This window comes from Botrytis byssoidea (assembly GCF_014898295.1).
Source record: "Botrytis byssoidea strain MUCL 94 chromosome Unknown BBYS_004, whole genome shotgun sequence".
Taxonomy (NCBI): domain Eukaryota; kingdom Fungi; phylum Ascomycota; class Leotiomycetes; order Helotiales; family Sclerotiniaceae; genus Botrytis; species Botrytis byssoidea.
This window is the reverse complement of record NW_024065845.1, coordinates 2199599-2214204: the sequence shown is the minus strand read 5'-3', so window position 1 is coordinate 2214204 and position 14606 is coordinate 2199599. Positions and strand designations below refer to the sequence as shown.

Sequence of the window (14606 nt, the reverse complement as noted above, 5' to 3'; positions counted from 1 at the left end):
TACAATGCAACTGGACATATTGCGGACGTCAGGCAATGATCTGGTCAGCAATTAATTTGCAAAAGTCGAGATAGTTTCATCACATCATTGCTGCGGCTGAAGATATACAGAGAGGACAAGAAAGTTTTCGCAGTCAGGTTCTTAGTCCCTTTGAAGTTTTCTAACATGATCTTTTGCTTTGAGGTCCTTGAAGAGTTTTCCACTCGAAGTTTCGATGAAGTTTGACATCATCTCTTGATGTATGATGGTATTTCTTTTCTTGGTCTCAGATAAGCCTGTCTCTTGAGGTTGCGTTGCACTTGCTATTGCTGAGAGCTCGCGAAGGTCCAGTTGAGTTAACTCCGAAAGAATGCCCAGATGCATGAGTAGAGATGGGAGACAAGGGCGTAATGTTTGAACAAGCAGCAAGAGCTTCATAACAGAGGAATCTATTTGCCACGAGATGATCGAGGTAATTATGGATGATGAGGCCAGCTTCTCAACTCCAAAGGAAGTGCGCCAAACTCCATTCCACTCGGGGAGAAGTTGCTTCGAGTGAGGGATCCTATCGCGTACCATTCAGATGTTTGATGACGTTGAATTTGAGTTGGCTCGTAGTTCATGCTCAGATCCAAGACAAGCTTCCTTGGCGCCAATACTCATCGTATCAAGACTAAATAAGTCTGATTCCATTGTCTGGGCAGATGCAAAGTTCCTGTATGCACATCATTCAAGTGAATAGAGAGCGAGTAGATAGTGTTCGGTCGGGAGAGGATGATTGTGATCCATCCCTCCCCTTTCTACTTACCTCGGACGTTCAAGAAACCAGGATTGGCTTGAAAATTGGGAGGAATATATTATCCGGCTCGATACTACGCGCCACTCAAGAGTGTCTGGGTATATATAGTACATGACTAGTAACTTTTATTAGAGAGATTGGTTAGAACACCTTATCTAGATTAGAAACGAGTCCGATCGTATCTCTCTCTCTCTTTTCACGTATCGTACATATTATTCAATAGATATTGACGATAAACCTCATGATAAACTGCTCGAACCCCGTGATCCCCGCGCCACTTCTCTACCTTATCAAGTCGCACGGGTCACATAAATCCTTGCACGCCGCCAGCCCTTTGGTCACTGCATTGACAAAACACGATACAATCTCGTTTCCTTTATCAGAAGTCAGGACAAGTCAAGTTGTCAACCTGTCAACCTGTGTTTCGTTACACCAGATCGTTTCCTCTTTTCCTCATCACAACATGAGCCGTTACTCCGGCCGTCCGCATGATCCTTTTCGTGGCTCTATTCTCCAACTATCGCATTGTACTCCAAATGCCACTCATACCAGTGTCTAATCTGCTTCCCTCCATCTTCGAACCCAAAAGCAAACAATATGTGGCGGTCTTTTAAGGTTCTCACGATTTCCATATCAGAAAATTGGATGTGGCTTACCTTTCGTATCACTACTATCTCCCGAACCCTGCCTTGAGCTTCGAATCTGGATCCATTTCCGTCGAACAAGATTGGATTATATTCCATTAGTAGTATGGTGGTCCTTCTAGAACGTGGTATACGGCGTGCGCCGATGGATTCAGTCCAAGTATCCAATAATTCCCCCAACTTAAGATACTCTTCCTTTTTTGTTGTTTGTGAGCTTTACCACACTCTTGCTATCCTGTGCCTCCCTCGGCCAATTGCAAGTATGGGAATCGGAGCACCCGCGATATTTCCCCATCCGTACCTTGCTCCACTAACCACAAAATACCTTCCTGATAAAGACTTGCCAAGAAGGAACCAACCAGGACGCTTATCTACACGAGCCAGTGAAGATCACCATACACTTGCAAAAAAGCTCCCATCTTCGTGAGTTCTTATCAGGCTTCCTACGTACAGCTCACCTATTGCTTTTCGTTCAATTGATTCGTCCCAAGATATGGGAGGCACCCCTCAATGAGTTAAATTAATTTTCTAGAATGTCAAGCCTTGGCTTTCCGTTGCATACATATGTAACTAGGTCGTGTTCCCCCTCTGGTTGTCCTACTCGTCCCAGAAAGTTTTCTTTTTTTTTCATTCTGCTTCCCAAAATTCACAATCTTGGAGCAATGTCGGACTTCGTCCATGGTGATCAGGCTGATCTAAAACATGCTCACCATGTTAAACATTCCCATGATCTGGAACACGGCCGCCTCGAAAAAGACCTTGATCCTGCTGTGATCACGGCTGGAAGTCATGAATCCGAGGGCGACTCTGAGGAAATAGTCTTGGCTAGACAACTTCGAGAAAAGAAAGGCTTCCTGCGTAGTCTGCGACGTGGTGAAGAATGGCTTGACGAAAAGCTGGGAATCGAAACGCAAGGCATTGATAGGATACACGAAGAAGACAAGCAACCTCCGTCAATTCTCAACGTCTTCTTTCTCTGGTGGTCTCTCACAATGCATGTTGGTACCATACCAATTGGCCTTCTTGGTACGGATCCCGAAGTCTACGGTCTCTCCCTCAGTCAAGCAGTTGGCGCCATTATTGTTTCAACTATTTTGGGAGCCGCTTGCACTGCATACACTGGTACTCTTGGTCCAAAGGTAAGTGTTCTGGGAACGTATTCCTTAAATACTGCTAACGAATTTTAAGCTTGGTCTCCGTGCAATCGCATGTTCTCGATATTCCTTCGGTTTCTACGGTGCGAAACTCTGCTCAGTTCTCAATGTTATTATCGGTGGAGGTTTTGCCGTGGTCAATATTGTGGTGGTGGGTCAGATTTTGGCTGCCGTCTCTGATTACACTATGACAATCGCGGTGGGAATTGTCATCATCGCAGTCATCAGTTATATTGTATCAATTTTCGGCTTCAGAATCATTCATACATGGGAGAAATACTCGTGGATCATGACATTCATTATCATGTGTGTCTTAATTGGCCAGGTCGCTCCCAAGATGGAACCAAGTCTCCCATCCGAGGTTTCTGGTCTCGGTTTCTCAGGCTCTTGGCTTAGCTTCTTCGCTGTGTGCTTTTCTTCAGCCTCGGGATGGTGCTCAATTGCTTCAGATTACTACTGCAACTACCCTGCAAATACCAAGGGCTGGAAAATCTTCTTCCTTACCATCATGGGAATCTCCCTTCCAACGATCTTTGCAACTATTATCGGTGCATGTCTGGGAAATGCGGCATTGGCTTCGTCAAACAATCCAACTTGGGCGGCGGCATATAATGACCATGGACTTGGTGGTCTTCTTCTAGAGTCTTTTCATCCGTTCCGATTCTCCAAGTTCTGCCTTGTCCTCCTGGTTTTCTCAGTTATTGGTAACAACGTCGCTGTGAACTACTCTAGCGGTCTTGGTCTTCAATTGCTTGGTCACTATTTCCATGCAATCCCAAGATTTATCTGGTCATTTGTCAATGCTCTTGTAATTGCTGTTCTTGCAATCGCTGGTAGATCAAGCTTATCCAGCATCGTCAGCGACTTTGTCTCTCTACTTGGATATTGGACGGTGTCTTTCACATTTATTCTCCTGATAGAAGATAAATGGTTCCGTCGTACAGAAGGTTACGATTTGAACTCTTGGGATAGACCCGACAAACTACCATGGGGCTTGGCTGCTGTTATGGCTCTTTTGGTTGGTTATCTGGGTGGTGGTCTGCCTGGCATGGCTCAGGTTTGGTATGTCGGTAAGTAACGATCACTTCCTTTCAGTATATTCAACATACTAACATTGTAACCAGGCCCAATTGCAGCTAAATTTGGACCATACGGAGGCGATGTTGGAATCTTCTTAAGTGGTGTCTTCACTATCGTGACGTATCCTCCACTTCGATGGTACGAGCGTAAAATCACTGGTAGGTAGGCCAAGAGTTGAACACCTGCTAGTTACTTTTAAAAAAAAAAATCAATTCTCTTTCCTATTTGAATAATTCATTTATAAATTATATATATTCTTGGCAATAGAAAGTGATTACCTACTTCCAAAAAAAACACCATAAATTCAATCCTACCCAGAATCTTGAAATCTTGGCTAGATGAACCTATGTGCCGGTTGAGTAGGAAAATAGGCACGTTGATCGCTGAAATTCTTGGTACCCCTCATATCACTTAACGGCAAAATACCCCTCCTTCCCAACGTAGAATTGCCATAAGACATCATAACATAATAGAACACTCACATACATGCCCATCATCCAAAGAAAAAACTTCCATTCCGCTTCAACCTCTTCCATGCAGCATTCCACTAACCCATGTCATCCCTGTAACACTATCCAGCGTCAATCCACCTTCCTGCATCCTCCCGCCATCATGTAGTTCATTTTCCCCACCGGATCAACATAACTGTGGAATCTAGCGTTACACGCTGCAGTTCAAATCCACCAAGCATAGGTAATCCAATTGTAAAAGGAAGGTCACATGGCGTGGAGTTCTCGTGCTGCGGCCCTGCTCGGCTTTGTGCATACGGGGTTGTCATTTTTTATTTGTCACGTTGTTGTGGTGCATGAAACTGTTGGGACTTGGTATATGTTAATGGATGTTTAAATTCGCATGTGCGCATGTATGTATGTGTGTAGGGAGATTAAAGGGAATGGGCCCTGAGGATGGTTTGTAGGAGGTAGGTAGTACATGCAGAATTGTTCTTCCGATGTGCCGAGATTGACCGAGGAGGACGTGAAAAAGGGGAAGGGAATGTAATGCACGAAGTGATAAATTTGGGTCAGTCAAATAGTTAAAAAGAATAGGTTGACTTATGAGGGATATTGAACCGCGCGGAATTGGGAACGGAATTTTGACTGAGAAGAAAGGAGTATTAATGTAGCGCGTGCTATGATTCGAAACAGATGAACTAGGGAGAAAGCTATCCCCGGCACGAGGTGAGAGTTGCGAGGTTCGACAGGTGATATCTCGAGATGTGGAGTCCAGTTCTTGAAAAACTAAAACATGCAAACCTTTTGATTCACTAGTATATGATCAGATATTCTCAAGGCTGTGCTCTTCATAGCCAGGCCTATTTTTGGGATTTCAGGTTTCTAGAGAAGATACGTATAGACAAGTCCAAAACAAAAGACGAAAAGGAATGAGCTCATTAATTCATCTTATTGTTTGGTGTGGCACACTTTTGATATAGTACAATGCTAAGGACAGCTCATCTGCCTGGCTGTGGGTATTTTCCTTCTCAAACTCCTCGCAAAAGCAAATATGATCGAATCCATTAACCATAAAAACTCTATCCGTTACTTCCCGGGCCAGGAGTATGTCCTACGCTCCCACTCCCATTTCTTCTCATCAGGTTCGGAAACATCAGAGATCCATCCAAATCGTCCATATCAGGAACATCGCTCAAATCACTCTCATCATCTGCACTATCGTGTACACTCCCTGGTGCTGAACTATCCTCTCTTCTTGCGCTTTGTTGGGGTGGTGCAACAGGTATCTCAATTCTGGGTGCGGAGGAAGTCATAGGCGATGCAGTTGAAGGCAGAATGGAAGATGACGTAGCATTTTTTGGACGAGAAGGGGCAGCAGGTCGAGCTGCTTCAGCGGCACGATTGATAGATTGCTCAGCTCTGGTGATGACTGCCTTCCGGTTGATACCAAGTTTGCGAGGTCTGGGTACCTCAACAGAAGGAAGCGGGGTAGAGGCATCCGTATTGGTAAGAATATGATTGAGAGTCATCGGACCCGACGGCCTTGCTGCAGCTTCTCCGTCAATTTGGGATTGATTCAAGGCCGTAACGTCTATTGCAGGAGTGTCTCTGACGACCTGAATATAAAGGACTGCCCAGATATCATTGATCATATCGTCGATCGGAGTTATCTTCGCGAGACCATTATTGAGTTTCTTCAACTCAATAGTCTCTCGCAAAGCATCAAGAGCTGGGTGTGAAAGACTACCATCTCTGATAGAATCGTCTAAGCGTTGTGAGTAGGCTTCCCACACCTCCTGGGAGATTCCTCTGAAGACTTCGTCGACATTAGCAGGTATAGCAGCAGCTTTACGAATAAGCCTAAGATAAATTGTACAACATTCATTCCAGACATCGCCAAATTTGAAGTAGTCGACTGCCCGCTTCCTGACACGCTTAGCCAACAACTCCATGTTTGGTTTATCGTCAGTAAGAAACAATAGCCTGGCCATGAATAGAGCATAACGTCGCATATAAACAAAATGTCTTCCTGGTCTTTCCGCTTCTGGTTTCCAAACTTGCATAGACATGGTTTTAGTGAATATGGACTCTCGAAATTCACTGCGAGCCAAACAAGCTTTCTCGTAATCCGGATTAGACTCATCGTAAACAACGTTAGCTACACGAGCAATCATACGATGATGCCAGTGTGGCTTGTCTAGATTTCGTAACTGGCGGAAGCAAGCAAGAATAAAGATTTCCCAATCTTCTTCGCTTTCAATCACAAAAGGATCTCCCTTCCGTGGACCGTATGGTCGGTCTTGTAGAAGCTTAGCGGCATCTTGAAATTCCATTTCTCCTCGCGCTACCAATTTGTGAACGAGAGAGGCAAGCTTGTAATGCGGTTCCAGAATAGGCTCCTGACTGCTTTTACTGGGTTTTGGGCATGTTTCTATGGCACGAATGAACGTATTCAAGACCGTCTCCATGGTGGGTATATTGGGCTGATAATATTCCTCCTGTGCGGCCGCTATCATTTTCCACTGGCATTTTCCCAGCATAAAATGATTCCTAAACATATTAGCATTGAATTTGACATAAGTATGAAGATAGACTTACATCCAGAAATCTGGCCGATCCGCGAGAGAACGCCTGAATAGTTCCGCTGCATATTTCCACAACTTGTATTTACTCATTTCCTCGAAAGGCGTCTTCTTGTACATCCCTACTTGTTCCCCGCTCATGTGTTTTTCTTCGCCTACCCAAAACACTTCCATGCTGAAAGGCTCTCGAGACGATGCATACAGGCGCATTCCAAAGTCATGATACATGTCAGACAGCTTTTCAGCCGTTCCAAATGAACTATCCGCGCAACGCATTGCTGTAGAGAGCGCCATAACATAACAATGAATAGAAGACTTCTGCAAACGAACTAAAAGGGGCCTATCGCCGTTCATTTTATCTGCGCTCCATAGCACCTCTTCCTCTAACTCAAGATCGTAGCATTGTGCAAGTCTGTACCACGCTTCCCAGTGATCCGCAGTATATTGCAGCTGAAGCTTCATAAAATGTGCTGCAAAATTCAAGTCATCCGTTTGGGAGCCAGCACTCGTTCGCTTCGTTGAACGGTATTTTGTCAGAGCAAGCATACCTAAGAGATAATACCAACCTTTATCGGCAAGAGGGCTTTCTGGGGTATGTACAGAAATGAAATCAATCTCTACCTCGCCTCTCATGGCTAGATAAAAGTCGAGAGGACGAATTGGAGTTTTCAGATACTCCGTGATGTTTCTTGAGTTATGTAACATGGTAGGTGTCTCTTTGGGCTGACCGACAGCAGTTTGCATCTTTTCAATTGTGGGCTTGAGTTCGTGCTTCATAAGATCTTTCATTGACATGTTGTTAGCAAGTGAGATGACTTGTTCTGCAATATTCATGACAGTCCGTCGATCCAAGTTTTCTCTAGGACAACCATGATCATCGAGCAGAAATGTGCCTACACCTAATTTGATGCCATATAGATCAAACAATACCTGGCCGAGATAGTCTTCCCATCTGTCAATGTGCTTAAAACGGGACATTTCTTGCTTCATCATCTTGAGGAAAATTTTATTCGAGACCTTGCAACACTTTCTCAAACCTAATGAATAGTGGACTAGTGCAAGGAAATCGGCCAGATCATTATCAGGAGTTGGAAAGAGATCACGATTCTGAGTTGTAGCTTCTTTGACCATAGCATACTGTAAAGCCCACGTCCGTACTTGCATTTCCTTGACCTTGTTCGCAAAATTGTTAAACGATCCAAACATAGAGTAGACCCCAGTCTGTGGAAGTGAAATACTTCCAACACTAATTTCGTCATCGAAGACTGCCGCGGCGTGAAGGATACGGCTTAATTGTGCCAATGCAGCGCATGTTGATTTAATATGGCGGTCGTCGATTATTTCGAAGCAGGTTGTAGCTTCGTTGAGTGCTGTAGTCAATGCTGGAACTAATAGCTGATCAAGAGCCTTGAATAATACAAGCAACTTATGGCGACGAGTCTCGTCATCACATTTCAAGTAACCTTCGCTTCTAAACTCTGCCACCAAAATCTCGATACATTTTAAGCTACAAGAAAATACTTTGGTCTTGTATCCGATGCTGGCATATGCTTCGCTTAGACGTTGCCATAGAAAAAGACGAAGTGATGTGCTTCCACTATCCAAGAATTTCCACATGTCACGTAATATCGCTGGTGTGGTATCTTTAATCTTAGAGATCTCGCTGTCTTGAGAATCAGCAATTTCCGTATCTACAGACTGAGATGTGGATTCTGGATCCAGAACTGGCTCGAGCGTCTGGATAATTGCTAACGGGTCGGATTTATCGGGCTGGAAAAGATTTTGGAAGAATTCCATCGTTGTCAGGCTCGAGACCTCTCGATCTGCCGCCGATGTGGAGATTTCAGGTATGACGGCATTGTTTGGGAGTAAAATTGGTGGTTTTCCAGCCTTGTCGAGAATATCTCGAAGGCTGGTCCAGAGAAGAACTTTATGCTCGCGTAAAACTTCTTCTGGAACTGTGGCATAAAAGACTGATGCCCACAGATACCTTAGAGACAGTTCATCATTCTGCTCAGAATTCCGGCTACGCATCACAAAAGCCGAGAGGTCTGCCCAACGATCAAGCCTGTCCTTTGTCATAATTCTGATATCCATTCCAACCATACTATCTGCGTTGGTAATGCGTGTATAGACGTCGAGGTGAAGTTCAAATATTGTTTCTGTTATCTCTTCTAGCTGTGACAGGTGGGTAGACGCTTCGCCAGATGAGCGACTTAGTTCCAACTCTGACTGGACACGATCGAAAATATCTGCATCAAGAAAACTGATCATCCGAACAGTGGCCACTTTCAATTCAGCACTCCATTGACGTTGTAGATAAGTCGCTAGAACAGTACGAAGCCATTCAAAAACCACATCTTGTAATGGCACCCAATCCTTTTCGATTTTTTGTGCAAAATGTGATATCCCACCGAATTCTGCAAATGGCGGTGGTTTGCTGTTTATATTTTGTGATGCTGAATTGGAATGTTCAAGAAAAGCCGACAAGCCAGCATTCGCACTACCTCCAGAACTTCCCAGAATGTCAGCGGCATTAGCGTTTTCAAACACTGCTGCCTTAGCTTCGTCCCAGGATTTCATGATATCACGTAGATCTCTAACTGCAGTGTTGATTCGGATATCGTTGTGCTCGATGGCTTTATCAATCGCCAAAGCTACTTGGAGCTCTTCACGGGTCCCTAAGTCTTCAACGCCTATTTTCTGAAGCACAGTCCCAACAAATCTGAAAACATCATCGTCAGCACGGGAAAACGTCTTAAGCTGTTCGGCATATTGAGCTGCTGGGTCGACGGGAGTTTCAGTAGTAGTAATTTCGCGATTTCTGATACGCCTGCTACGCTTGTGGGTGCTGTTTTCCTCTTCTGGAGTGTCGCGCAAGCCAGCAGCAGACTGAGATCTTTTTCTTGTAGGCAGAGCGGCATCAGGTAGTTGTGCAGAAGCTGTTCCAGCAGATTCGCCGGTCCTTTCATCAGAATTATTGGTAGTAGGCGTGCCATTCCCAAGACTTTCGTCTATTGGAGATATCGACATTACAGTGTCGACAATCTCTGGTTGATTTTCAACAGGCTGTCCACCCAATATGGGTTCGGGGGAAAAGTACTGGTCCTCTCCTTGGGGTAAAGCAAGTATGACTCCAACAACAGGAAGGCAAGTTGAAGCTTGGCATATCTCATGGCCAATTGCTGTCCATGACCTTTCTGGTACATTGATAATTGCACGGCGTTCGAGAATTTGCAATGGTACATCATTATCCATGCTCCTATTCAAAGTGCTGGTAGGATTTGGCAGGAATGGATATGGATCAATGTGTTTCTTTAAAAATTGAGGCATTTCATTCTTTTTGTAGGGTCCCATTATTGGATGAGATAAAGATAATTCATCAGACAAGGCTTCGAGTACACTCTTCAATTGCTCTCCCGCAAAACCTTCTTCTAAAGATTGAGGTTCGACTTCGGCAACTGTTGGATCGTCATCAACCTCGACAGCAGCCTCAAGACAATATCGAGCAATTCTCTGACTCCCAAGCATGGCTCCAATACGAGCTGCTCGTCTCCATAGCTCGGTATCCGATTCATCACTGGCTAGAGCACGCCCGAAATCATCCATTGAAACTTTGGCTTGTAGATCTAGTGTTACGGCATCATCCATCACGCCATTCGAGTTTCGCAGGCGAGCCTTAACACAGTCCAAAATGAATTGTCCATGATTTTTGTATGCGAGGTACAGAATTTGAGGTAATGTGCTGGATGTGCCATCCGCGACAGCTTGACCAATGTCGAGTTCAATAGGTATGGCAGAGTCGGCATACTCAAGTTCGGGATGCTCCTCGAGTCTTGTAAATTCGGTGACAGCTTCTGGGTAGCTGAAGATTTCCGATTGAAATAAATTCTTGTAGGCTTCGGCAGCTTCTCGATAGAAAGGAAGACCTTGGGCATGAAGCTTAAGCGCAGCTGTGTAGAGCTTAAGAGCATCTTCTATTTGAATCTCTCTCGTATTATCGATCTCATCATAGCTCTGATCGTCTGGTTCGATGTTTAATGCGGTAAAAGTCGCCATCTTGACGAAAAAACCGCGACGGTGTACTACTTAAAAGGTTATAGAAAAACAATGAGGTGTCGTTATTTAATGTATACGCGACGCCATATTGCGCCGTGTACAAGTATCACGGATTTCGACGCAGCAGTCTGGCCAAATGATTAGATAGGATGCAGTATTTCCCGTTTTCGCGCTTTTGTCTAGCTATTCGATACGATGCGACAAACGTTGTGGTTATATGTTTGTCGAACTTCAAATTGCATAGGATAGAGAGCTTTCGGGGTCTAAGTTCGTGTTCGTACGGTAGGTGATGGTATCTATTTTAGCTATCGTATTGAAGCAACGCGGATATTACAGTGAACACTGATTGAATGGATGAATATCATCCATAGTCGATCAAATTCACTAAGTTCGAGGCTTCGCGATAACCTTTTTTCCGAGAACTCGGACACCCCCTGCAATCAATGACAGACGGCGGTTATCTCATTGATAGCTTGAATGGCTGGTACATTTCATCATGATCATGCTTGTTATTAGTCTTCTGTCAATTGGTCAAATTGAAAATTGGCATTCAAGATGTACAAGTCTATCGTGGATAATGCCAATTCAAAAACTACTCATAGAATAACGCGAATTAGATTCCCATTGTCTATTCTACTCCTTATCGCTGTCGTCCTTGGTTTGCAGCTTGTCATTCTCCCCCGATACATATATCAATTATCTCCAGCAGCTACAAAGCTCTCAGATCATTACATATCTCAGCTTGAAGTGGGATATTCTAAATGTCTAGATCTACATACATTGCCCAAAGAATACTCGCATTCGGAAATCACGTCACGAAAGAATCCTCGCTGGAACTCTATTCGTGGTCAGAATCAGACCATAGTTTTGAAGAATGCAACTCTCTTCGATGGGAAAGCTCTTCTTAGTGACTTCGTGGATATAACGTTCGAGAATGGGCTCATCAAGTCCGTATCGACAGCTACCAAATCCATCAATCATGATTCCAATATTCAAATTGTCGACCTCAAAGGTAAATATGTTACACCAGGTCTTGTCGACATGCATTCACATCATTTCTTGCACGCGTGGCCTGAACTCTCTGTGACAGGCGATGAGAATGAAGTTCATATGGGTCCTCTTACCCCATTCGTTCGTGCAATTGATTCTATCAAGACGGATGACAAGGCAACTGCTATAATCGCTTCAGGCGGTATCACAACTTCCCTTCTCATCCCTGGCTCGGCAAACATTATAGGTGGTGAAGGAATTCTTGTCAAAAACTTCGTTCCGGGTGGTGAAACTGGTGAAGAAGTAGTTGAAGAAGTCTTATTTGAACATGGTGTACCTATCGAGGAGAGGAGAAGATACATGAAGATGGCGTGCGGCGAGAATCCTACAACTGTCTATGATCATACCCGAATGGGTAATGCTTGGTTATTTAGAAAGCAAATGACACGAGGAAAGGAGCTAATTGAAAAGCAAGATTCTTGGTGCTTATCAGCTGCTGCGGCGTTGGGAAGCAGAGATTCTGCCACCATTTCAGCCTTCGTGAAGAACGGTGGTTTACCGGAAGAATTAGAATTAGAATCTACGGTAGCATTGTTGCGAGGTAAAGTTGGAGTCAACATACATTGTTATGAACCTGAGGATCTTGAAGACATGATCCATCATAGTAAGGAATTTGGATTTCGAATTCAAGCGTTTCACCACGCCCTTTCAGCCTGGAAAGTGCCCGAGTTGATCAAGAGTAGTGGAGAGTAAGTTCTGAAAGTATATTTAAAGTGGCTACATTCTCATAGTGCAATAGGAATATTACCATTGCGACCTTTTCCGAATTCGGATTTTACAAAAAGGAAGCTTACGATGCCAACTTATGGGGTGGGAGTATTCTAGCTGAGCATGGAGTTCCTGTTGCATACAAATCCGTCAGATGCCCTTCTCTTATAGCATATACCAAAGCTAACATTTCAAAGGATCACGTTTTCGAGTTTACCAATGCACAATACTTAATGTATGTCTCCTTTAATTCGTTAATATGAAACCATTATTGATGCATAGATATATCAGGTTCCAAGCCGCGACTGCACATTCTTTCAATCTCTCCGAAGCTCTTGCTTTGCAATCTGTAACTAGTGTGCCTGCAAAGTCGTTAGGAATTGACTACCGGGTCGGGTATGCACGTCCTGGTTATGATGCAGACCTTGTAGTGTGGGATTCCCATCCGCTTCTCGCTGGATCTACACCTTTACAGGTTTACATTGATGGAAAGGCTACTCTGGACCCTGTCAAAGTCGCAGAAAATACAGCTGAACATTCTATCGAACGCACTTTAATGAAACCAAGATCACGAACTACTCGGATATTGAAACAAAGTTCATGTAGCAAATTAAACAACTCGGGTCAAATTATTGCTGTTACTGGAATTAAACAAAGCTATTTGACGCTAAATCAGGATGTCCCATCAGAAGCGAGTAACTTCACGATGGTTTTGGATGGTGGCAAAGCTGTCTGTCTAGGCTTGGAGCAAGAATGTGCTACTTTACTCCGTGAAGACGCGACTATCATTGAGCTCGAGGAAGGTGTTGTAATGCCAGGGCTCACTGCATACTCACCGAGTCTAGGCTTGGCAGAAATCCTCGGAGCTTCTGAAACCTCAGATGGCTCTCTTGACAAGAGTCTGGCTCTGTTGGAGCCAGATAATATTATCCACGCCAAGTACGGCATCCATCTGGATGGACGTGGATTTGCTAGGGCAAGACTTGGTGGTGTTACCCAAGTAATCACTACACCAATTTCTGAGACATTCTTTGGTGGTGTGAGCACGGGCATCAAAACTAATGGTAAAAACAACATCCTCAACGGTGGCATCTTCCAGGACGATGTTGCTTTACACTTTTCAGTCGGTCAGATGGCTAAACGTAGGTCTGGTCTCCAAATTAAAAATTCAGAACACTACTAAGCTATATATACAGAATTTGAAACCATACCCACAGTATCATCCGCTATAGCAAAACTGCAAGATGTTTTGATCAAGAACATTGGCAAAGATAACGTGTTCGGCACTGTTGCAAATGGATCATTTCCATTAGTGGTACATGTGGATAATGAAGTTAGCTCATATCTCCTCATTTTACATTTTGAAACTGACACCTAGAATTACAGTATGATATTCTCCAGCTCATCAAACTAAAGAACAACCATCCATTGCCCCTCAATCTTGTTCTTCTAGGTGGAGCGGGCGCTCATCTCGTAGCTGAAGAAATTGCAAAATCCAAAACACCATTCATCCTGACCCGAAATCGCGGTGCTCCAGATACATACGAGAAACGCAACGCACTCTCTGGTCCTCCGCTAACACGTTCTCCTGCTGCAGTTCTTACCGACGCAGGTGTGTTTTTTGCATTGGCAATTGAAGGCGAAGGCAGTAAGTTTCCTGGCTCTATTTCCCATCATTGATCGGCTTCAGACGATCTAACTAAACTTACAGGCGAATCACATATCCACAATCTCGCGATTGAAGCAGGTTGGGCAGCTAAATATTCCAGCCTCACAAAACGCGAGGCTGTCGACTTGGTTTCTCGTAATATTGAGAAAATTCTAGATCTGAAAGTTACAGAAGAAACTAGAGATTTCGTGATTTGGGAGGGAGATCCATTACAATTGGGGGCAAGTGTTGTATTTAGTATAGAGGGCGGAAAGTTGGGAACATGTTTGCCCTTGTCGAATTGATACCTGGCGTTTTACGCCGACAAGTCGACCAGCACGACCGTTATCTATCTCTAGATAGATAACATTCCCATTGTCAAATAGCATACTTAGAATCTCGCAATCAATGTAAAAATGCATGTGGGCACCAATATGCGACCATCATTTAA

At 44.1% G+C, this 14606-nt stretch overlaps 4 protein-coding genes across 4 annotated transcripts; 2 read left to right on the top strand and 2 right to left on the bottom strand.

Annotated features, from left to right (window-relative positions):
• Positions 1-141: 141 nt before the first annotated feature.
• On the bottom strand, positions 142-363 carry EAE97_002776 (uncharacterized protein; the record flags this gene model as incomplete). Its single annotated transcript, XM_038873288.1, has 1 exon — positions 142-363. One exon carries the CDS (start codon positions 361-363, stop codon positions 142-144), a length of 222 nt encoding a protein of 73 aa, XP_038736494.1.
• A 1721-nt stretch (positions 364-2084) lies between these two features.
• EAE97_002775 (uncharacterized protein) lies at positions 2085-3822 on the top strand (the record flags this gene model as incomplete). The annotated part of the gene is made up of 3 exons (XM_038873287.1): positions 2085-2561; positions 2611-3646; positions 3701-3822. The coding sequence occupies 3 exons, from the start codon at positions 2085-2087 to the stop codon at positions 3820-3822; spliced, it is 1635 nt and encodes a 544-aa protein (XP_038736493.1).
• Positions 3823-5187: 1365 nt separating this feature from the next.
• EAE97_002774 (uncharacterized protein) lies at positions 5188-10749 on the bottom strand (the record flags this gene model as incomplete). Its single annotated transcript, XM_038873286.1, has 2 exons — positions 5188-6658; positions 6707-10749. 2 exons carry the CDS (start codon positions 10747-10749, stop codon positions 5188-5190), a joined length of 5514 nt encoding a protein of 1837 aa, XP_038736492.1.
• Positions 10750-11304: 555 nt separating this feature from the next.
• Positions 11305-14460, top strand: EAE97_002773 (uncharacterized protein; the record flags this gene model as incomplete). Its single annotated transcript, XM_038873285.1, has 7 exons — positions 11305-12488; positions 12539-12656; positions 12705-12742; positions 12799-13649; positions 13704-13840; positions 13894-14155; positions 14219-14460. 7 exons carry the CDS (start codon positions 11305-11307, stop codon positions 14458-14460), a joined length of 2832 nt encoding a protein of 943 aa, XP_038736491.1.
• Between the last annotated feature and the right edge of the window lie 146 nt (positions 14461-14606).